The 24,957-nt window shown below is 43.4% G+C and overlaps 1 protein-coding gene across 8 annotated transcripts in view; it reads left to right on the forward strand.

Moving 5' to 3' along the window:
* Window positions 1-24,957, forward strand: part of ADARB1 (adenosine deaminase RNA specific B1) — a 947,690-nt gene that overhangs the window by 541,541 nt on the left and 381,192 nt on the right. For all 8 annotated transcript variants that reach the window (XM_086955520.1, XM_086955521.1, XM_086955524.1 and 5 more), the window contains one exon: window positions 16,756-16,782. In XM_086955520.1, coding sequence (XP_086811646.1) covers window positions 16,773-16,782 — 10 coding nt within the window. In that variant the 5' untranslated portion in view covers window positions 16,756-16,772. The remainder of the gene's footprint in view (window positions 1-16,755; window positions 16,783-24,957) is intronic.

Here is a 24,957-nt window from a genome sequence, read left to right on the forward strand (position 1 = left end):
GCAGCATATGGATGTGGCACTCCATTAACCATAAGTGAGTGTACTATAGAATATTAAGATCATAAGTATTATCCTGAACAATCATATGGGGCACTAAATTAACCACCCACGGTAGGGAGCGAAGTGAAAGATTGTAAGAACCTGTTCATCCTTGTCCACACTACGGAGAGACTGCTGAGCTCGTCCCCTCCCGAGAAAACCGTATAGGCACCATAAACGTGTTACACCAAGGACGTTTAGGCTCACCCTTTTCTACAGATCCATGTCTGGATCATTGAGCATTTCATCTCTCTTTGTCCTTTGCAGGGGAATGGGAAAGACTGGGATAAGGGAGGGCACATTCACATTGTTCTTGGGAGTGCATGTACTCCTGAGACAACCTCCAGCTCATGGTCTATGTTACCCTGCCTGCTGTCACACTTGTTCGAGAGGATTTATAGATCACTGTATTTAAGCCAGTCTGTTCTAGTTTTACTTTATGGTCATTTTACAGTTCCAAGTGCAGCATCTTTTCCTAAATTGCCCTCCTTTACCCGTGTGTTTTGCAATTATAATGGATAGATACCTCGTGTGGTAATTAAGATCCCTGACAATCAGCCGATTTGGAGCTAACATTGCTTTTATTTAACAGAAAGTGATCATCACGAGGCAACATTTTAATATGTCTTCTAATTATGAGTCTAGCTAGCGGTAAACCTATTTACTGAAAGATCCTTACCACTAAATAACTGAGGAACCCACATTTGATATGGCTTGCAGTGGGAATAAAACATGTTTGGGGTGGAGGTGAGAGGGTATTGAAGACTTAGAAGGCCCATCATGTAGACCACTTGTGGCTCCCATTATTCGTCTCCATTTGTTATCTCCCCCTTCAACGTGTGTTGGGTGGGCACACCATCTGGGAGAAGGAGAACAGCCTAACATGGCAGCTGGCCATTTTGGTCCAAGCAATTTCAAGAAGTGCAGCATGCAAAGTGTTGGGCCCACCACCTCTGAGACTAGAGGGCCTGTAACTGTTCCAGAAAGGTTATAGCTGGACTCAATGCTCCACAGCCTTTTTGTAGCAAGAGGTTTGCTGACCATTTTACTGACTTGAGTGTTGAAGTGTTATTTCCAGAAGAACACAGAGCCGAAAAGTTGCATAGGAAATACTTTTATTCTTTACGTCCACCGGCAGAAGAGCGAACACATCTAATGATTCCTTTCATGTCCTTAAATTGTCCATTCCTTTTGCCTCCAATTTAGCACTCATTCAATGCACACAGACAGAAACACCCCCGCATAAAAACACTTGCATTCAAATAACTCCGCATAATACTTACCAGAACTAACCTGACTCACAGTGGAACTTAACAAAAACTAATTTAGCACATATTTAGCAAAAAGCTTTTGCACTCTACAGTCTAATGTACTTTATCTAACAGCTTGCTCAGACACATGGACCTGAGAGTCTAAAATATAAGGGCGGAGATGCTGTGTAGATTCTTCACCAAATAACTCCACACAGTACTATTTAATGAAGGTAAAACGTAAAAAGCGTAATGAGCTTCCTCTCCATGACTACTCTCCCTGAATTTATCACAACCATATCGGTTACCTCACCAGGTACTCTACTCAGATTAAGCATATTTCAATCTTCCAATCTAACAGCACTCTACATCACTCCCACAGCTCTCTAACCAATAAGGCATCCCTTTCTCAATGTCTTAACCAGGCCAGGGTTCTTGATCCTGACCCTTTGTCCAAAAGTAACAGTTGGCCACTAGTGCCATCATTAAACCCTTCTAAGAAAGATATGTACCCTCATCTTATTTTGATTTTCCTTAACCTTTTCTCTAATAACACTGTTGTTGCCAAACATCGCGTTCTACCTTTGACTGCTAATCAGACTCAAGGGACCAATTTAGTAGCTGGCTTGCAACTTCTTAACAATAAAATGGCGCTTTGCTTGTCATGATATTTGAAGTAGTTCTATAAGGCTACAGGGTAGGTTACAACGATTTTCTCCAATAAATTCCTGACTTGACCTCTAGTTTGATGGATTTTTTCACCTCCCTGTTAAAGCACTGAACTTGACAATATTTCTGAGACTGATACAAGGCTACATGACAATGCATAATACCATAACTTCTCAAACATTGGCCTAAGAAAGTTCTTTTTGGTGCTTTAATGCCATACAGTGCCAATAAGTATTTTCCAATTCAAGCTGGTGCTAAAAACTGGTGAGGTCTGTGGTTGAAAATAAATCTGCTACAGACTCTGAGGCGAACATTTCATTTAGGAACGGGTGCGGCAATGCAACTACCAAGGTATCGTCATTAAAACATAATAAGTCAACACACAACCCTGCAATCACCGGAAATGACTACTGGTGATAGTCAGTTAGAAGTTTCTATCGGCCCAATTATATCTTTATCACATCATTCCATAAGAACGTGTTTTAGTTTATTCCTGTGATTCGGGGGCATGTTCCTCATGAGTTGCCTCAGAGAACTTGCATACTTAACAATAAACTGGCAAAATCCTTCTGCTTACCCAATTGTCATAACAAAATTAAGAAGTATTTCACAAAACCAAAACCTGTATTTTGGTTTTGTGCCTGATTGTGCCTTGTGCCGGTTCCACTGCCATTCACATCTCGTTTTTCTCCTCATAGTGTGCCCCAACCCGGTTTCGCTTTTGGGCTGACTGCCATTTTGTGTTTTGTTGTTGTCCCTCCCTGCACGGCTCTCCGCCCCGCTCCCGCCTCCCAGCTGCTCCTCTCTCCCACTGTTCGTCAGGCTCCACTCTCCAGCTGAAACGCTGTGACCGTCCTGATTACTTCGGAGGCGGTCGCTCCTCACGCTGCTCCCTGCCCTGCGAGACAAACTGGTATCGTAGCGCCCACAGCCAGACTACTGCCTGCATTGTTTAGTAATTGAATACCCTCGTTGTGCTAGATCGCCATATTACGCTATAATTACCTGATCAATTGTGCTGCGCTGCCTTGCCTATTTCACGAGCGCTAATTTGCATATTATCGTGGCGCTAGTCTGCCAAAGCGCGCTGCAACGCTCTGCTGAATTGTGCTGCCTGTATTTTGGTTTTGTGCCGGATTGTGCCTTGTGCCGGTTCCACTGCATTCACATCTCGTTTTTCTCCTCATAGTGTGCCCCAACCCGGTATCGCTTTTGGGCTGACTGCCATTTTGTGTTTTGTTGTTGTTGTTGTGCCTCCCTGCATGGCTCTCCGCCCCGCTCCCCCCTCCCAGCTGCTCCTCCCTCGCCCCTCCCCTCCACTATCCATATGTGACAGATGCAATCGCGCGCAGCGTTCACGCGCAGCGGTTGCGCCCCATGCGCGCCGTAGGTGCGCCAAAGGTAAGCCCGTCTACGCCCGTCCACGCCTGGACCGCGCCCAGCGCCAGACCCCCTGGCCCCCGCAATACCCACTCCACCCGCATAACGTATGACGCCGCTACCCTCTCTGCCCTTAACCCCGGACGCACACCACAATGCTGCGAAGCTGCCCCAGGCCACACCCACGGACCATTCGCCTGCCACTCCTGCAAGTTCGCCTGCATCAGGACCCACACCAAATCCACTTCCTCCAAACACAGCTCCGACTATAACCACCTGAAGTGCATCCTGTTGAACACCTGCTCGGTCCACAGACACGCCACTGAACTCTGGGACCTACTCGACACTGCATCGCTGGACGTCGCCTTCCTTACAGAAACCTGGATAAATGCCTCATCACCGCCCGACATCGCCATAGCCATCCCGGACGCTTATAAGATCATCCAAAAGGACCGCACCAACCAAACAGGAGGAGGCATCGCCATCATCCATAAGAACACCATCCAAATCATGACCAGCTCCGACGATAACCTCGCGACCGCCGAACACCTTCACTTCCAGATCCACACCGACCCCAGGACCACACTTAGAGGCACCCTCATCTACAGACCACCAGGAACATGCACACAATTCAACGAAGACATCACTGACTTCAACAGTCCACATGCCCTCACCTCCGAGAACTACATTCTACTGGGAGACCTCAACTTCCACCTGGAAAAGAAAAACAGCAGCAACACCACCACCCTTCTGGACAACCTGGCCAATCTCGGACACTTAGCCGGACACACGCTCGACCCTATCTTCACCTCCAGCAAACACATCTCCTTCGATCACACCACAGCTCTCCATTGGACGGACCACAGCTGCGTTCACATCAGCTACAAAAAGACCACGACCCACAACCCCCACAACCTATTCCTCGAAGAAACTGGAACAAAATCACCACGACCAACTCTTCACATCGCTTAACCAAAACCCTCCTGCCATATCATCGGACCCAAACCAAGCTGCCACCAAACTCACACAATGGATCACCCACAGCGCTGACGAATTAGCACCCTTGAAAAACCACCAGATCAAACAAGGTAGCAAAAAGGCCCCCTGGTTCAACGATGACTTTAAGAAATCCAAGAAGTTATGTCGTACCCTCGAGAAAACCTGGAGAAAAAACCCAACCACTGACAACCTGACCACCTTGAAGGACGCCACCCGCATACACCACCAATTGATCCGATCCACCAAGAAATCAGCATTCAAGGATCGACTCGACAACAACGCCCACAACAGCAAGGAACTATTCAACATCGTCAAAGAATTTACCAACCCCACTGCCGGTACCAACAACATCACTCCCTCCCAAGACCTCTGCGACTCTTTATCCTCTTTCTTCCACAACAAAATCGCTAACATACATAACAGCTTTGAAAACCAGTCCAAAGAACAGTCCACTCCACCCACCTCCGAACCAAAACAGCACTCTCACAACCTTTGCGCCTGGAACTCAATCACTACTGAAGACACCATCCGCCTGATGAACTCCATCCACTCAGGTTCGCCAACCGACCCAGGTCCCCACCACATCTTCAACAAAGCAGACTCCATCATCGCACCCCATCTCCGCGATGTCATCAACTGTTCCTTCAACTCCGCTACCTTCCCGGAAATATGGAAACATGCCAAACTCAGCGCCCTTCTGAAGAAACCCACAGCAGACTCCTCTGAACTTAAGAACTACCGCCCCATCTCACTCCTCCCATTCCCTGCCAAAGTCATTGAGAAAGCCGTCAACAGTCAGCTCGCCGCCTTCCTTGAATCCAACAATTCCCTCGACCCCTCAGTCTGGCTTCCGAGCCAAACACAGCACCGAAACCGCCCTCATCGCTGCTACAGATGACATCTGAACTCTACTGGACACGGAGAAACAGTTGCCCTCATTCTACTTGACCTCTCCGCCGCCTTCGACACAGTCTGTCATAGCACCGTCATACAACTCCTCAGCAACGTCGGAATACAAGGAAAAGCTTTGGACTGGATCATCTCGTCCCTCGCTGGAAGAACCCAGAGAGTCCGCCTCCCCCCATTCAAATCAGAGGCCACCAAAGTCATCTGCGGCGTACCACAAGGATCATCACTCAGTCCCACCCTCTTCAACGTTTACATGAGTCCCCTAGCATCCATCGCGCGCCAACACAACCTCAACATCATCTCCTACGCAGACGACACCACCTCACCAAAGACCCAAACACCGCCAAAACCAATCTACACGAAGGAATGAAAGAAGTAGCCGAATGGATGAAGAACAGCCGTTTAAAACTAAACTCGGACAAAACGGAAGTCCTCATCTTAGGAGCATTCCCCTCTGCCTGGGACGACTCATGGTGGCCACCGGCCCTGGGTACAGCACCCATACCTACAAATCACGCACGTAACCTGGGCTTCATCCTAGACTCCTCCCGCTCGATGACCAGACAAGTCAACGCCGTCTCATCTTCATGCTTCAACATCCTACGCATGCTCAAAAAAAATCTTCAGTTGGATCCCCACCGAAACAAGAAAGACAGTCACCCACGCACTGGTCTCTAGTCGACTGGATTATGGAAACACCCTTTACGCCAGAACCACAGCCAAACTACAGAAAAAACTCCAACGCATCCAAAACGCCTCAGCCAGACTCATACTGGACATCCCCCGTCAAGCTCACATTTCCGATCACCTGAAAGACCTCCACTGGCTCCCCGTCAACAAGAGAATAACGTTCCGTCTCCTCACCCACGCACACAGGGCCCTCTACGACCTAGGACCCGAATGCCTCAACACACGACTGTACTTCTACACACCCACCCGCCAGCTACGATCATCCAACCAAGCCCTCGTCGCAATTCCGTGCATCCATAGATCCACCATGGGAGGAAGATCCTTCTCCTACTTAGCGGCCAAGACCTGGAATTCTCTCCCCACCCACCTCCGCCTTACACAGAACCACCTCTCCTTCAGAAAGCAGCTAAAAACCTGGCTATTCGATAAGTAATACACCCACCCTCCCTCAAGCGCCTTGAGACCCTCTGGGTGAGTAGTGCGCTATACAAATTCCTGAACTTGAAGTACAATCCTCTTAAAATGTCCATCACATTGTGATGACTGTGCCTGATGGTGCATACGCTTAACACAGCGGTGCACATCTGCCAGTGCCTGCTGCCATCATCTGACCATGAGCAGCCAAGGCGTCTGTTGACACTAGCAGCTGCCCAAGATGCTTATATGCACATTGCGCACACAGACACAAGGTAAATAATGTTGTTATGGGCACACGCAACTGCCGTGGTGCTCATGCAAACCATGTTCTAGAGGCGCAAATTCAGATTTCTGCACCAAATTGCTCAGCTGCATGGCTTCGTGGAAGATGTTGCTGTTCCATCATGTGAAAACGAGCCTAAAGACAACCTTCTACTTCCGACGAAGTTGGGTAGTGCCTCTATCCATAACACACAGAGCTGAAGGGTTGATTAGGAGGTACATTTATTCTTTGAATCCAGCAACATAAGAACAACCATCTTCTGCCTCCTTCCAGGTATCCAACCACCCACTCAGTTTGCTCCCTATCCATCCACACATGCACTCATTCCACCTTCGTAATCCACTTTTTTACATTACGCACATTTATATCACACTTACAAACACCACACTGAGCCTGCATTGGCCCTTTACATTTTTAACAAATTGTTCAACGGCAATATGGGGTCCATTGTCTGGTGGCAGGTTCTGCTGACTACATAGCGTCTCGGCTTGTCAGTTTTCATCATGGCCGCTGCCTGTCGGAGAGATGCTAGAGGACAGATGTTTATTAACTGCCTGATAGACTTTGTGTTTGTCTCCTTCCTGTGCTGAGTGTGTAATCAGTTACACGAGCTTAGGGAAGATTTAAGAAAATTGTGAACGGAGCGTCAACAAGGAGAGCTGTTGGCAACATGGAATACGAATGTCCTGTTGTGAAATTGCTATAGTAATTAATCAGCATTAGGGGTTGTTTGCCAATCACTGATTCTTACACGTCAGCCAAACTATTTTGAAATGTCAATTTTCCTCTAAAGGGGAGCGTAGTAGCCATTGCAAAGTACTGTCCTTTTTTTGTTCCTGCATCTCTGTTGGTATGAAACCTTTTTTAAGTTAAAAAGAGATGGGCTACGTAGTGTACGAGTGAAAGCCCCGAAGAGCTAGCTTCTTAAATTTGAAGTCCCCAGGAACCTCCGATTCACTGTGAACAAAATATGGTGAAGTTCCCACAACTATTTGTAACAGTTGACCTCCACGCTAGGAAGTTGTTTCAACTGGGAACTCGATATTTACAAGTCAGAAATTGCTGGTATTTTGTTCTCAATATCGATTGTAAACCTGTAGGTAATATTTTTCTTAATGTTTTAGTTAACTTTATGCCTTGTAAACAATGCGTGGCAAAGCTTGTTGATTGTTTTTGATGATATTATATATGTTTTTATTAGGAGTACAAAGAATCAGGGATTTTGCAGTATTTTGTGGTCGCATTTCATACAGTTTCCTGGTTGGTTATGTCACCATGGGTGTAAACATGTTTTCTGCATTCATCAGTTGATTCACCAATATGGGTGATGAAGTATACTCTGAGTCTTCTTCACTAAGCTGTGGTAACTATTATACATTCAAAGTAACTGTTATCTGCATTCTTAGTTCAAGATTCCTTACCTTTATCTTTATGAGGCCATTTATCATTTACTGATGTTTGCCTCCTCATTGAATTCTTTGGTCTCAGTTTTGGAAGTTTCTCCTTTTTTGCCTTTCTTTTCCCCTATCCTCCCCTTTCTTTTCCCCTGTCCTCCCCTTTCTTTTCCCCTGTCCTTCCCTTTCTTTTCCCCTGTCCTTCCCTTACTTTTCCCCTGTCCTTCCCTTACTTTTCCCCGGTCCTTCCCTTACTTTTCCCCTGTCCTTCCCTTACTTTAGAATCCACCGTAGCCATTCCAACAAGAGTCTGCTGTTCATTTCTAACCCACTCGCTGTGTAAGGTGCAGAATCCTCTGATGTACTGTGTATCTTCATATTAAATTCAACCTACTTTTAACTCGAGGCTTCGAGAGTCATTACATCACTCTTGTATCGGTGTTTTCATTTTTTAAGAGTGACTATTTAGTGACTTGTATGTGCTGTAATAGTGTTTTCCTGGCAATCGCCTAGGGCAGTATTGTCAGGAGGCCATTTTGCTGTGTTTTATAAGTTATTTGAGTTATTGTACCCATTTTGGTAGTGTAGCAGTTTGCTTAAAGAGTATCGACTTGTATCCGATTTGGAGGATGGAAATGAATCAGTGAATGGTCTGACCATATTTGTGAAACCGCTTCTTCTACTCTGGTCTGATTACTGACAGAAGCAACATAGTAGGTGGCTGGTGAAGTGAAACTAGTAGCGTTGATGGTAGAGTAATGCTGAAGAAGTAAAAAGCTACTAGGTTAGGTAAAATGAAACAGAAAATGTATTTGCAGGTGACTACGAGTGAAAGGGCAGCAAGTCAAGAAGCAGGGGTTCTGGCCCTAGGACTCTAAAGGGCTGTGAATATTTGGGTTATTAATTTGCGGAGCCTACCAACTTAATGCGTTATTTTCCTTGGTCAAAAAGATGTCCAGGAAAACTGGGCTTAAACCCTGGTAGCTTTAGCCCACATCAGCTGGCTTTCTCCAGAGAAATGCTTGTTAAATATTAAAACAGTACCAAAACAGTATTAAAGTTAGCAAAACAAACAATAACATCTCCAAACCAATTTAGTCAGAAGGAGAAAACAAATAACTCAATTTGATTTAGTAAACCAGAGATCTGAATTTGTAAGTTTTAAGGCAAAATAGTCCCTACAGAACTCAAAGCAATGATATAAATCAATGATTGTGGTTGACCGCGACCCTGGAGCTCTTTCATTGTAACATTATTGGATTTGGGGGGTCTTGTAAACCTAGTGGGTTGCAGTGGTCAAAAGGTTTAACCTTGGGTGTTAGTCTCTATTCTGGAAGTTAAACTCTTCTAGTGGAGCAAGGCAGAATACAGTTGAGTCATGGTCCCTCGAAGTTTGATACATTGAATCTGGTTCAGTTTTGACGTTAAAATCTTATTGGGACAAAACTCAGTTTTACAGTAGTTGAAGTCTGCTTGCACTTAAATGGCTTTGCTGCCTTGGCCCGGTCGAGTAAATTCACCTTATGGAGCTCAAAAAATGTCAGTGGCGCTAGACTGAATGGTGTAGCATGTAGTTCTGTACTTAGACCCGTGGATACTTTTGTTGTTTGTAGCATGCAGGGCTCCACAGGGACGAATACCTTCTCCAAAAGGTTTTGTTGAAGTCTCTTTATTAGTGGCAAAAAAGCTCTGAGTGGATAAACCTGGAAATCTCGCTTGCCGAGGTCACTACTATTCCAGGTTAACCTTGTCATTGTCTATCCTGCAGCTTCCCAGACTTTCAGGGAAGCCTACCAGGCACTAGGTCTCACTCCAACAAGAGCTCCAGCACGAATCAGTGCAGTCCACTGCCAACTGGGCAGCTGGTACTTCCACACACAAAATTGATTGATTGATTTTAGCTTTTATATTGCGCATACTGTCACCCTACGGGCATCCTGGCGCTTAAGAACAGAGAATAAGCCGTGACCAGAGTAGAACAGGTCGCCACAGAAGGGAAGAGCACAGACTAGATCGTGGGATAGAGCCAGGTCTTTAGATTCCTACGGAATTCTAACAGAGAGCTTGCTAATTTAAGGTTCTGAGGGAGCGCATTCCATAAACGAGTGCCAACCCTACTGGCCCTCTTAAACCGAGGAATTGACAGGAGGCCAGTACTGGAAGAGCGAAGCTGCCTTGTGGGATATACCATCCAAACCTTTCCTGCAAGGGAACCGGGCCAAGCTCGTGCACCGAGCACTCGTGCTTTAAATTGTACCCTTTCCCTAACAGGCAGCCAATGGAGCTCCCGTAAAGCTGCGGTAGAGGAAGAACTCAGCCGCCTACCAAGAGCCAATTTAGCTGCTGCAGACTGGATTCTTTGCAAGCCTTGAAAGATGTAACCAGGGGCACCCAAATATAGGGCATTGCAGTAATCCAGCCTGCTGCCCACAATGCTGCTTACCACCAAGGGGCGATAATCATTAGGTAGCAGAGGGAGTATTTTGCGCAGCATGCGGATCAGGGTAAAACTGACACTCGCAGTTTTATTTGCCTGTGATTCCATCTGTAGGTCGGCGTCGAACATTACCCCCAGATTACGGTCTTTCCTAACTGGGATGAGCGAATCATCCACTGGTAGGAGTCTAAAATCACACAGCAGTGATCTAGATATCCTGCCTGCAGAGCAGAACATCACCTCCGTCTTCCCACTGTTAAATTGTAGGGAGTTCCTTCTAAGCCAATCCGACGTCTGCCGCATACTTTGCTGGAACACCTCCATCGATATTGCGTGGTCCCCTGCCAAAGAAAAGGCCAGCTGCGTATCGTCGGCATAATTGACTAAGATGACTCGAAAGATTTTATAATAGAGAAGAGGGGCTGCAAGTAAACATTAAAAAGAATAGGGCTTATTGCAGAACCCTGCGTCACCCCATGAGCAAAGGAGGATTTGGCAGAGGAGAAAGGTGCAAGGGTTACTACCTGCTGGCGACCCTCCAAATAGGACTGAAGCCAGTGCAGTGCCTGGCCTCTCACTCCCAACCTCCTCAGCCTTTCCATCAATAGGAGATGGTTTACCATATCGAAAGCGGACGACATATCGAGAAGCACTAGAATAGTAGCATTCCCGCTGTCGGCCTGCATACGTAGGTTATCCATCATTGAAGTCAGGGCGGACTCAGTCCCATGCCCCGGATGGAAGCCAAATTGGTCTTTATCCAGTAAAAGATTCTCCTCCAGAAAGCAGGATAGAGTCCTGCTGACTGCTTTCTCCAGAATCTTCACTGGATATTGGAGGAGGGAGATGGGCCTGATGGGTCCAAAGAAGGCTTTTTAATCAATGGGGACACCACCGCTAATTTCCAACATTCCGGGACCTTACCTTCTTCCAAGGACTGGTTGCAGATCTGCCTCAACCAAGGAAAGGTGCTACACCCTAGAGATTTCCAAAATTTATGAGGAAAAGGATCCAGGGGAGAACCGGAAGAGACCTTATCACCTAGGTCGTTAAAAGCTGTATCAGTTAACGTCGGGAAATTATCAAGATAGGCCGACAAGAGCGGCTCGCACTGAGTCAGATGGTCAGGATTAAGTTGTGCACTGTTGGCATTGTCCTGCAAAGTGTTCACAATACTTGCGATCTTATCCTGAAAGTGCGGGTTGATGCCATCGCATAGTTTTTGGGACGTTACAATTTTATTTTCTAAGCAAGTGGGGGACGAGAGATCTTTAACTATTTTGAATAGGGCCCTAGTCCCATTGGGCGCCTGACTGATGGAATTGGCATAGAAATCTGCCTTGGCCCTAAGGATTTGCTCTTTATATTGCAGTTGTAACTATCTGAGAGCTTTTTTGTCTTCCTCAGCGTAATATTGCCTCCACTTCCTTTCCGCCTTCTTATGGAGCGCACAAAGCTGTTTCAGTTCCTCACAGTACCAAGGTGCCGAGATTCTACTTTTATTTATTATATCTTTTATAGGGATAACTTGATCCAAGGTGTGCCACATGTAGTTAGAGAACACATTGTAGTTCTCATCCACAGACAGAGCAGCTGAAAAAGTGGGTAACACCCAATTTTAGTGCGATGAGGCCAGTCCGCTCCAGCTTAGCCCATTCCCTGCCTCTCCTGTAAGCCCTTTGCTGACCTGTCCCTATTCCCAAAAGTGGCAGCCCGATAATAAACGGAATAAGATAGTGGTCGGTCCAGGTCTGAGGAGTAATGTTCAAATTTTTTATCGTGGGCTGATTAGAAAATAACAAATCAAGGGTATGCCCCCCTTGGTGTGTAGGGTCTACCACCAGCTGGGAGAGATTTAAGCAAGAGAGAGCAAGAGCAACTAACGCCTAACAATCTCTCTAGGCAGATCCAGACAGAACGTCTTCTCTATTTTCACCAAGTCCTGTTAGTTAGCTGGTGAAAGCAAGCCAGTTTTGTATGGCATACTAGCTATCAATTGGTGACCCCCTTCTAACACAAACCCAACATAATTCTCAGAGCCCACGCTGCCTACTTTTTCAGAACTTCTGGTTTGTCCTCCTGCATGCAATTCCAGAATGCCCTGGTGTGCAATTTTCAAAGATAACAGATTCAAGTGTACAAAGGATCTCCCTCATCTCCATCCGTGGTCTGTCTTTTTGTATGTGAGAATTACCCCTCTGCCAAATCTTCCTTGACTTGTTCTGGAAACAGGTTCTACCCTACTTTAAACAGGGACAGGTCCTATTCACTTTAAACATGTGAAAACAATCTGGCTTCTTCTTTGTGATGCTGTCAGTGTTTCTGTCCACACCCAGTTCTCACATTCCAGGATACCTCGCTAGTAACTTCTCCAACTCTTCCTTCTGACAAATAAGCTCTACTCTCTCTCTGGTCTGAAAGGTATTTTGCACCTTAGAAACAGGCAAATCGCAGTTTCAAAGGTAAAGCCCAGCAGAACCAAATTAATTGCCGCTAAAGCTTCCTGGCAGCATTGAGCAGTTTTTTCTAAAGTCCAATTTAATCATTACTTAGAAAAACCTTTCATCATTGAACTAGATTTCTAGTTTATGATAAATGCAATACATGATTGAATGTCGGGCTCACACAACCTAGAGTCAAAATGTCCACAAACATTTAACCAAATAATTGGGGAAGGGTGGGGAGAACTCAAACACATGTGCTATCTTATCATTGGCCTCTCCACTCTTACTTTGATTCCCTGGCTGGATACTCTGGGAAAGGGGGATTAAACTGGTTGTGTTTTTGTTAGATTTTGATATTTTCAGTTTCTATTTGTTGTGAATACTGGTAATTTATTTTCAGTGGTTCCATTATTTTCAAAAAATGTAAGATCAGTGGCTATCAGTGTTTATTCTTTTTTTCTCTATGCTTGTTTTTCCAGAGTTTATAAGGAAATTTGCTTTCATTTCTTTCTTTCCTATTGTCAATTATTCCTGCATTCTTTTCTGTTCCTAACTTCCTTCCTTGTACCCTTTCATTCAGTTTTCTCCTTCTACTGTTTCCTTATTTCACAACTTCCTATCTCTCTAATTTCCCAGTACTCCAATCCCTCTTTTCAGCTCTCCAAACCCACCACATGCCAAGGATGTGCTTGCATGGAGATATGTTTACACCTAATTAAGATACGATTGTTGCAGATAAAAGGTTAATGGCGGTCATTTAATATACCTTCTTGCACCTCTGTTTTTCTGATAAATGGCAAAGATTTGCTGAATGAAGATTGTCTACTTTGGCCATGAAATATATATTGAGAGGTTCTCCGTGCTCAGTTGTAGCAAGCCAGTCACTGTATGCTGTTTTTCTCCTTGGATACCAAGAATGAACTGGGCTAATAAATGTATTTTTACTGTGCAATCAGGGCCTATCCCTACAGGGGAGACGCTTACCAAACAATTATATGCATAGTATCAATTATAGTGACTTTGGTGCCAGCAAACTGTATTGCTGTATGAAGAAGGAAGTAAGGTTGTAAAGAAGCTTCATCAGCTGCAGGATTCCTTAGGTCATTTGCTCGTGCAGTTCAGAATAAGAATAACGTTTTATTTTACGTTGTCGGGTTGTGTCTGCCGGGTGTTTAGCTTTTAGGCCTTTTTTAAGCTTTTCTTTTTACCAAGCATTAAGGTAGGTATTTGTTTTTTTGAGTGCAAGGGCTGTGTTCCTAATGGGTATTTGTGACAGTTGCGTATAACTCTTTCCCTTTGTCTGTGCAGTGGCACTTTTTTATTGTGAGTTTGTCTTGTTGGGGCAAGAACAAGTGCAGCTCAATACGTTACCATTTACTGTGGTCACTGTGTGTTTTTACAAGTGTTGCGAAATGGCAAGCCTTCCTTTGGTGTCATAAGTTCCGAGCTTTTTTTTTTTACATAGAAGCTGTAGGAAGGCAGTGTTGAGGCTCAGAATTTGTCCATACACCCCTTTTTGCAGAAACTCCACCATCTGAAGCACATACTAGTAAGTACTAGCTGCACTGTCTACATCTTGTACCCTAATTCATACATTTATTATAATAATAAAATATGTACTAAAAGCAGCACAGTTTCACCAAAACAAGCTCAAAAACCTGTTTGCATGATTCATGGGCACTAAACCTGTGCAGGATAGAGCCCCTGATTCTTCTGTGTGAAGGTGTATTGCTCCTATGGGCATGCTTTTCAGACCATTATAGTGTAAACCTAAGAACAGGAGTCCTGGGTGTAGTGTTTTATGGGAGGACATTGATTTTGGAGGCGTGCAGATGCACACTGATTTTTGTTGCTGCAATCCTGATGCCTGAGCGTTCGGAAAGCAAAGTTGTCCTTCTGTCAATGAAGGAGAATGGAATCTCAGAAGTGCTCCTTACCTTGGACTGAGAAAAGTCTCCGAGTTCAGCTGCAATCCTGCTGGCCACTAAGCAGCAACACGCAGTGAACAGTGAGCTGAAGCCATATGTTGTGAGCCAAATGGGAAAGGAAGTATGCCTTCGGAGCCCCAGGACCTTGTAGATGTCCAGAATGGCAAATTAAATGGATAAGTATGGTCCAAGTGGATCTTAACATCAGCATCCGTCATAGAAGAGTGTTTAGAAGAAGGGACTACATTTATACTGCTTGAAACCAGACACACCAAAGCCAAAAAAGGACAGCAAAATTATAGATTTCGCACAAGGAGATGTGATCCTCAGTGCCACTCATTTTGTAGGTGGATTATGAATATCCATTTATCCATTCTGTATTCATCACGTCTCATCAGACGTTTGAAAAGAGAGCAAGTTCTTACTGCCTGTCTTGTAACAAAGAGCTCAACAATGCTGCTGCAGAGGGATTTCTGCTCTTGTTCCAACCATGCATCCTACCTACGTAGCCCGCATTTGCTTTTGAAACCAACATAAATCCATCTCTCTGTCCTCTTTGCCCTATGGCAGGATAGAGGGGTGTAGAATGATAAGCATATTAATGGAGGACATCAGTGAATGCATACTGTTGCTAGGTGCATTTGCATAACTGATACTGCTTTTAGATATATGCATAATACGTATGTAGCATGAATTTTAGTGTTTTAAGAGAACCAGATATGAGCACTGAAATTTACAATTTTGGCGTACCTGACAAATCTGCAAATGCAATATCTCAAAGTAGGGACAGTGAAGGCAGTAACACTGTGGATATCCTTTATTTGAAGGAAACTCAAAGGATATGTCCTGCTCTGTATGCATTCCATCCTTTCAGCCTCGGATAACTCTTATATTACACTGGCATGTACATGTCCCCCATATCGGTGTACAAATATTATTTACGCCACTGACCTAAGGCCATTTCGAAACCATGACCTGTGCGTGGGATACTAGGTACACTGTTTTTTTTACACTGCTCAGCCACCCAGTCCTCCTAGGAAGGACTCAGAAGTCAGGCCGTTCATCAGGACTCCAGTACTACTGGTAGTAAATGGTACTGCAGCACCGTTTTGGGTATCAAAAGGTAGGCTGTTAGTGATATAATGTCATAATTACCAAATTCCATTCACCACCCCCACCCTGCAGAATTATGCTCCTGATGTAATGAATGACCAAATTATAGATAAAATGCATGAATCTATCAGTTATGCTATTTGCTGCTTTGGGTCCACCATTTTTCACAAACAGCCAACAATGACCGGTCTTTAAATATGTAAAATAGCCTTGGTCATGCTTTACAAAGGACAGCCTTGCCCAAACAGCTAAGCAACAGCCCCTCTGTACGTGAGCAAAAGTTGCAGAAGTCATGATTTGGCCTTGTTAGATAGCCAGTAATCTTAAGCTTGAGATCTATGACATTGTAATTTTTGGGACCTGCATTTGTGCACACTGGTCTCACGACAACATACGTAGGAAAAGTGGCACTTTTTTTTTTAACACTGGAGCAGAACATAGATAATACCTGAAATACTTAAATGCTTGTACAGTTATTTATTTCATGTGAGCTTAGCCTTGGCTTTAGTTGATCTGTGATATTTGCCCTTTACATTCGTTACGGCCCTGCTGTTGTTCTCTCCTTACAGTATTGTTAACCTGCTTTCTCATGTCTTCTTTCCTTAAAGTATATTTGTTAAGGTGCCATGCACCCATGAATGCACAGATAACTCATACACTCAGCCTTGGGAAAAGGCTTGGGATTGTGGCAAGTGGCTCATTAAACAGTACTCTACCAATCCAGATTTAATTGAAGTGAAATGTATGTCAGTTGTTCAAATATGAATATTATATGACTATATATTTTTTTCAATCTATTCCAGGTGCCTGCTTTAAACCAATGACTGAAGGTAACCATTTTCATTTCTAATATGAAGGTGTTTTAAGAGCAGATTAAATACATTCTGGTATATGTGTGAATTGATTTTTAAATGACATATGTTTGGTTATTATGATACTGGCCAGTCCTTTGCCAGTGAAGTCGAGGTTACATATTTGTATTATATTGTATAGACTCATGTAGTCGTGGCAAATACCAATAAAGATATGCACTATACTCAATTTACAGTAGATTAGGTGATTTCCGGATCCTAGTCTGGAACTAAATTACTATTTTTTAACGTTTTACATTTTAGTATTTTGTTTTATATTAGTAATATTTTGAGACATAAACTGTGGGACTTAGTGCCATCTTCACTTCATCCCATGACTATGGTTATTTTTATTTTCATTTCGTCCCTACACTAGACACCTGCCCACTCAGTTGTTCACTTGGTTCTCTTGATGCCATTCACTAAAAAAGAAGTAGAAAATTGAGTGTGGTCCAACAAGATGTTTGTTCTTTCACTTTCGCATCCACTCCACTCTGCTGACATTTACCTTAAATACGTCTGCATATAGTTTCAAGTGTCTGTTCAGCTTTGTGCACTGTGGGTCAAAAGTAATTGAAATACAGCTGTTAGAAGAATACTTTGGTAATATTTATATGAGAATCTGTACACTTATTCTCATCCACCAGTTGTGGGCTCAAATAGAAAGGTTAGCTAGAAACACATCAGGAAAAAAGCAGGCCAATAAGGGTCCCTGGTGCACTTAGTCAGACATTCTCCTGTGAACCTATACTTGTTGTTTAGAAACCAAGAGTCCTTTATATACATAGACATAGCTAGATTTGAATGATTTTGAGCAAAAGCAGAATGGGCACCCACTAGTAATGGAAAGAAACAGCAGTATGGCCTGGGTCACGTTTTGATTGATAGCTATAATAGGTTAATGGGTAAGCAAAGAAAGCATAACATTTTGGTCCTAAGGATAAGTTCTTAACCTGGGTAATATTGAACGTTTCAACTGCACTGTACTTATTGTGGGTAAAGGGTGCCCATAGGAAATAAACTGTGCGCACTGCAATTAGGAAATTCAGTAAGTAACTGAAATCTAAATATTGTTTCGGCAACCTGTATTTTGGTTGCAGGTAGTGTAGTCCCAAAAAGTACCCTGTCATGCAGGACCTACGACTTTTACGGATAACATATACTGTGGCTGTGGTGGCAGACTGCCTCTGTACACCCCGCCGAATATATTAGCCTATGGTTTGCATTAGCTAGCTCGCAGTGTTACTAGAATCTCCTGTTATCAGAGAGATTCATTTTTGCAACCTCAGAACACAATAACCTCAGACTCTTGGAAACAATATATTACTTTTCACCCAATCGCTTGCGATTGCTTGTTTTTACTCTCCGAGAGATACAGAGAAGAAACAGTTGAAAGTGTTTACAATAAGAATTTATTGTACAGTAGTTCTTCACATGTAGAATAAGTGTGCGGTTGCGACTGTAACACAGTAGCAGAGATATAGAACCAGCAGTATAGTGAATAAGAAGAAATATTATTGTTCTACCATTTTGCAAGTCATGACCCTATACATGAATATAGAATGCATTTATAAAATAAAGTGTGTACTCCTAAGATGCCTGACTAGATGTACTTAAGTGTACCTAGCATGTGAGTAGGTGCTAAAGAGCCTAAGAGCTTAAGAGCCAAGAATCCCACTGGTCTTTAGTCAAACCCCGACACCTGAATAGTGAAAGTGTGGGACTTCGTCCTGGACTTGAGCTGGACACCCCGCAAGGGATCGTCAGACCATTGTCAGCTGGAGCGATGGCATGCCGGAGCTGCAGCGTTTCTGGTCAGTGTGCCAGCCTTGAAGTCTTTTTTCCCTCCTGCTTACTGATAGCAAGAGGTGCTGTATTTATACAGTCTATGCATGTTTGTCACTCTTTGTTCAGTATGAGGATGGCCTTGAGGATTAAACCTTTGTGCGTGGATAGGAGAGGTGAAGTATACCCCCCAGGAGAGTTTACTCATAAATTATTCATATGTACTAAGGATGAAGTCTTAGCAATATCGATCAGGCAGAACCCACCCTCGTCATGAACTAGGTGAAAGGTTTAGTCCATAAAAGGCTGCAGACCTTATAAGGCGTGATGTCCGTGTAAGGCATTCTGTCCTTATTTGGAGTTATGTCCTTATAAGGCGCGCTCATATGAAATAACGGAAGCTGATATAGGGAAAGTGTACAATGTTCCCTGAACCTATATTAGGGTACCAATATGAAATACAGTATGACCCCTGGGTGTAATAAACCTACCACATCACATATCTACATATCATAAGCCTATTTCACTGGGTGCCAGACTGCCCTCGCCCTGATTGAATGGGTGGGACAATGTGATGAACAAGACTTACGTTGGATTTTCGCATTTTCCTCCCAAAATGGCAGCTTCCTTCAGCCTTAATTGCTAGGTTTTCCACATATCTGTTTTCTATTTTTAGGTGTTCTGATTCTAGGGTTATGTGACATGTGTGGCTCTTTCAAGTATCTGAATAAAGATCCACACACTAGCAGCCAGGGAATGTTTTTTTAAGGGGATGTCTGCAGTTTTTGGGCCTCGTGTCAGCCAGCCCATAGGGGAACCAACCATGCCCTTGCCTTTCTGAAAATTGCAGACTCAGGAATAAACTGTGGTATGGCTTGCCGGAATCTCAACACAGATCCAGAATCCCCCGACATATCTAAGTATGGTTAAACAAAATCACGGTTTCTTTAATTTTCTCTTTCGGAAAACTCCAGAACGTAAGGCAAATGGTAAAGTCCTACCATCCAGTGCTGCAACACTCCTCCCAATGAAACAGTACTAGATATGTGTTGGTGGACCTGTTGCACGGGGCTAGAATAGTCCACATTGAGATTATATTGACTTCATTTGGTCAAAGATTTGACCTGTTCCCGTCAATTACATAAGACCTATCCACACAGGATAGGATTATGGGTAGAAGTGTGGGAATACTAGCTGATGGGATTATTGCTGTTCATCCACAAAGTGCGGAAGTTTTAATCACAGAAATAGGAGGAAACTTTTGTGACCTTGTTTTCAGCTGTATAGAGAATTCTTGGAGGCTACTTCACCCATGGACTCTCCGTACAGTTAAAGTGTGGTCTAATCAGTGCAGTCTGGTAAAATCCAAGAGTGGTTTGTGCTATCAATGACATTTTTTTTCTTTGCCTCAAGCAAACTTGTAATTAATAGAGTAGCAACGAGCTGCTTTAAAGTGTACACTGCTTCATAGTTCCTTACTGGTGAGGTGCGACTTTGAGGAGTGTGATCCAGGGAGATGGGGCATGAATGCACTGGGTATATGGGGCATCTTTAATTATCTGTTGCCGCTTTCCTTCCTTTATGTAAAGTAGGGCAAATAGCGGTGTTCCTTGCCTACAGTAGCTATCCTGGGCATTTTTGGATTTCCTGCTGCTGATTTCATAAACTTTATGAAACTCCCAGATAGTTGGCATGATTTCTCTTGTGGACAGGTTAGGACATCAGCCCAGCATGTCCTTACGTTTAGGATTTTGAGTATTGGTCAGAGCCAGTAGTGCCTCAAGGGTTTCAGAGCTTCACATATGCAGATTATGTGTGTTAAAGATTCTTCTATTTTGCCACACCATCTGCATTGTGCGGCAACCTACCCCTCCTTACCAACATGCCAATAGCCCCTCAGGGGGATTAGGCCAAAACACATTCTCATGAGGGCATATTTTGAGTGATATGGGAGAGGCGAACTCAGGTAATCAGGTAGGGAGCCAGGAGAGTAGAGATTTGCAGCCCGGATGCCATGATGTTTGGATTGTAGATCCCTTAGGTCCTGCTCCCATGAGATTATCTTTGTTTGTTTTGTTAATTGTGCTTTGATTCTTGGTGGTAAGCTGTTTTTAGTAGATCTTTTGTGCTTAAGGCCTTGATTGAAATTGCAAGGAGCAAACCCCATGTTGAGCCGGGCTTCTCATAGAGAAAAGCCTTGTGAAACAAAGGAGATGTGTGAAATAGAATCTGAAGTGAATACTGGAAGGGGAGGAACTAAGGCCACTTTTAGTCCACTCCATTCCAATCTACATATCCTGGCTAATTCTGATGGTGGTCGAAAGTTGAGGTGGGAGAAACTTGGCAGCTCCTCCTGCCCTACCACCTCCCTCCCTCCTATCAGAAAAAGTGGCTCGAGCTGGTTGGCATGGCTATGGAAGAGCGATGGGCAGCAGTAGCTGCCCTTAGCCCCTCCTTTAGCCATGCCCCAGCACGAACTTGGATGTGCCTGGACAGAACTGGGGATTTCCGACCAGGTGTATCCAATGTGTGTGATATTACTAGTAACATAACATGCATATTAATGAGGCAGCTCAGAAGTAAACACAAGGCCATCCAAATCAGGAATTTACCTGTGCTCTGAAAGGATGCTGCACTGGCAAGCTTCTTTCCTATACCCATACCACCAGGCAGCAGTCCCCCCCCCCCCCCACCCCTCCCAAAACAGGTACAACAAATAAAGACACTATTTTTAGGACCTCTATGTATGTCAATAAGGCAGCAAAAGGGCACAATGGTAATACAATCAACCGCTAGGTAATATTTGCTTTCGCCTGTAATGGTAGTAAATTATGTTGTGTTTTTTGGCTTAGTCCAGAGATTGTGGTTACAACAAACATTGTAGAAGAATATATCAGCCAGAATGAGGACTTCTTTATTTTTATTTACATCTTTGACTTCTTTACAAGCCTAATATGTTTGTAAGCCATATATAAACAATACAATAATAATATGCTTGTTTATAATATAATGCTTCATTCTCCTTTTCTGCTGTTTATGGGTAAAGAGTTTCTCCTACTTTACAACATCTTTACTTGGCTACATTTGAAGCCTTTCACATTCTTCCGTATTTTACACCATAAAGATGTACCTAAATACAATGTTCCACCTGGAGTGAACCTCCTGAAGTGATCTCATGCGGTACTCCTGATCTACAGAGCCACCTGCTTCCTGTTCCATACCGTACTGCTGCAGAAACACCCCGTCCATGTATAACCAACTGTTTACAAATTTGTTTTGTGGTCATTACAGTTTGGATTTGCAAAGAGGCCTAGACTTAAAAAAAAAAACACACCTACCAAATTGTGGGGTATGTTACCCCGATGAGTGTTAATCAGATCAAGGGAAAACAACCTCCCTAGTCCCCATAAGTGGATAACTTCCACAAACTTGTACACCAAATAGATCAGCACCCACTATTCATTGTTTTACCAAATATTAGAACATTGGAATGTGGGGCACTCCATTGAAGACAATGGAGTGCTCCGAGCTTGTACAGGCTGTTAAAGGCCTGCAAAGCAACATTCCAATGTTGCTTTCACAAAGGCCTCTCGGAGCCCCAGGGGATTTAAACCCCCCTCGGGCTCCAAGAGGCCTTTTTTTTGTTAGAACATTCTGCCCTCTAGTGGCAGAATGTTCTAATAGCCTTAAAGCCCTTTGTTGCTGAGCTATACCGGCTATTAAAGTCCAGCTCCCTTGTTAAAGGCCCTTGCCGAACCATGGAGCGGGCCTTTGATAGCTGGTTATAGCCCCCTACAGCGGGCTATAAGGCTATATTGTTGCTTTCTAATCAGAGCAAAGTTATTCAATTGCAACTCAGAGTTTTGTAGCCAACCCATTTCGTCCCTTCTCTCGAGACTTCTTCAGGGCTTGGTCCTCTCCCAAAGATATTTCACAGTAAACTGTTCATACTAAATAGTCTAAAAATCCCTTAATTAAAACAATTGGAAGCCTTTCTTTATTCTAAAACAGGAATGATCAAAGTTTGCAAATTGATAGTCTTAAGCCATGTCGGCAAATGAATGTACGTTGGTGTGAATATCTCGCATAGTTTCAATAAAGGATTTTTCAACAAGCCTGAACGACTTTAAATGAATTTGTGAATGCGTGGATGGAAATTGCTACAAAACTCTAAGTTGCAATTGATTAACTTTGCTCTGATTAGAAAGCAACAATATTTGGTAAACTAATGAATGGTGGGTGCTGATCTATTTAGTAAACAGTTAGGATTTCTTTGGCTTTTCTGAAAGCAAATGTATACCTTTGAGCGTAAATAAATGATTTTTTCCCCATAGTTCTCTTCTTGAGCTAGTCTGTCGGCCACCCTCATTTGCTAATGTGTTTTAGTGCCAAATATGTGTTACATGCTTCTTAAGTAGTTAGAGAGATTTTTCAACAATATTTTGGAAAATATTTTTTTAAGTTTAAAGTCTGTTTATTATGGCTCAATAGGAGGCTTATTGTACCATCTTTATCAGTTTTACTTGGTAAAGAACTACCTTTGAGTGCCTAACTCAGTCTTGGTCTACCTCTCAACGTTATCCCTAAAGACTCCTGTGAGTAGCCCCCATTAATTTCTTCCATCTTTTGTGGGACTGTTACTGGCAACAAAACGATATTGTTTGTTTTCCTTAATGTCTTGTCTTCCCTTTGTATTTTGGGGAATTTAGATAGGAATTTAAACATTAGCAGATAGACTTAGATGGGCTATCACTCACCTTGAGATCATATGGCTAGATCATAGGAATTTTCATTACCAGGCCTTCAATTTTAGGTTTCAATGTGAAAATATCCAAACTGGTATTTTACACATTGGAAGTTGGAACTTTGATATCCTTTCCATCTTATTATTTTCTTGAACATTACTAAGCCAGTGTTTCACTTTAGATGTCTGCCTATAGTGTTCCTTACATTCAGCCTTTATTTCTTTCTGCTCTAAGCGGACCTTTGAACACTGAAAACAACCCTCTGTGCCATAAAATTCATTACTTAATTTTGACCCAGATGCATTTGAAATGGTGATTCTAAAATCTCATTCCCAGAGGCAGGAGAGGTACTTGCAGCAATCCTTTCATTAAATATATGTTCTTCTGCAAATTCATCCACATGAACTCATGTACTGTTTTTTACTTCCCACCATGCTACCATATATTTTGTTCTTCTATACTCAAAATGGACCATTTTCTGTTCTATATTGACATTTGATTTTTCTAGTGATATAGGTGTGACAGAGTGCGCAGGTCACCCGACTCAGATTACCATACTCTCCCGGGCCAATAAACAACATATGATGAGATTTAATCAGGTAACCTGTGCACTTACTCTAATCAGTGATTTATAAATTTCATTTAGGACCCATACCATTGCCTTAACAATTTTGTCATCGGTACCTAGAGTCCTAAGGGATTAAAGGTGTTCACCACAAGTCGGGAAAGGTTTAAACTCTTCATCTAAAATCTTTAAAATGTCATAATCCAAGCATTGGAAAATAACAATTAGAATGAAAATATGCAGAGTTTTTATAAAGCAGTCTTTGCGCATTTGACATTAGGGTGGGAAGAGAGAAGGAAACAGTACAATGACATACCCACATTGAATATTTACCTAGAATGGTGTGAAGAACTAACCCTGGCCACGGGTCAGTTAAAAGGACAGAACCCCGAAAGTGCAGGCACCATAAAGGCAAGCAGGTGCAGATCAAAATCAGGACAGATAAAGCCAAATTGGATCCGTGCACAAAAACACAGGAGCAAAAACCTGTCAACCACGTTGGGATTGGGGTGGATTATCAGAATAAACATATAGTATCCCAACTGGTATTATTGAAAGACCATTAGAATGGATATGCAATAGACATTATCAGAAAAGAAAGTAAGGAGACTCATTGAGTATATCCGTTTAGTGATCGGGTAGGGAGAGCCAATCTCTGGCTGGAAAAATGCAGCGAATGCAAATCCGATCAGTCCAGGCATAGTCCTTGACTACGCCTAGACTGAGCGGACTCTCATTCGCTCCATACCCCGATCACTAAACGGATCGGATGGCCCATAGAGATCTTCGGAACCCCAGCCCCCGGGCCTGAACATCCCGGCGTACACCGTTTCCCCTTCAACCCAGTCCTGAAGATGATCCCAAATGTGAATCGAAACGTCGTCGACATCTCAGCACAATAAGAGGCGCAGCCCACAATGTGGTTCACCGTTACTACAATCAACCTAATATAGAACTAAAGCTTCACGATTCAGCTGGAGCCTCATTGTGCCTTTTTTCCTCACTGTATATATATCTTGGCACCCTGTTCATCATTTGCACACCTTGAGCACCAAGTAC

The sequence above is a fragment of the Lissotriton vulgaris genome, chromosome 2_1 (genome assembly GCF_964263255.1).
Source record: "Lissotriton vulgaris chromosome 2_1, aLisVul1.2, whole genome shotgun sequence".
Classification (NCBI taxonomy): domain Eukaryota; kingdom Metazoa; phylum Chordata; class Amphibia; order Caudata; family Salamandridae; genus Lissotriton; species Lissotriton vulgaris.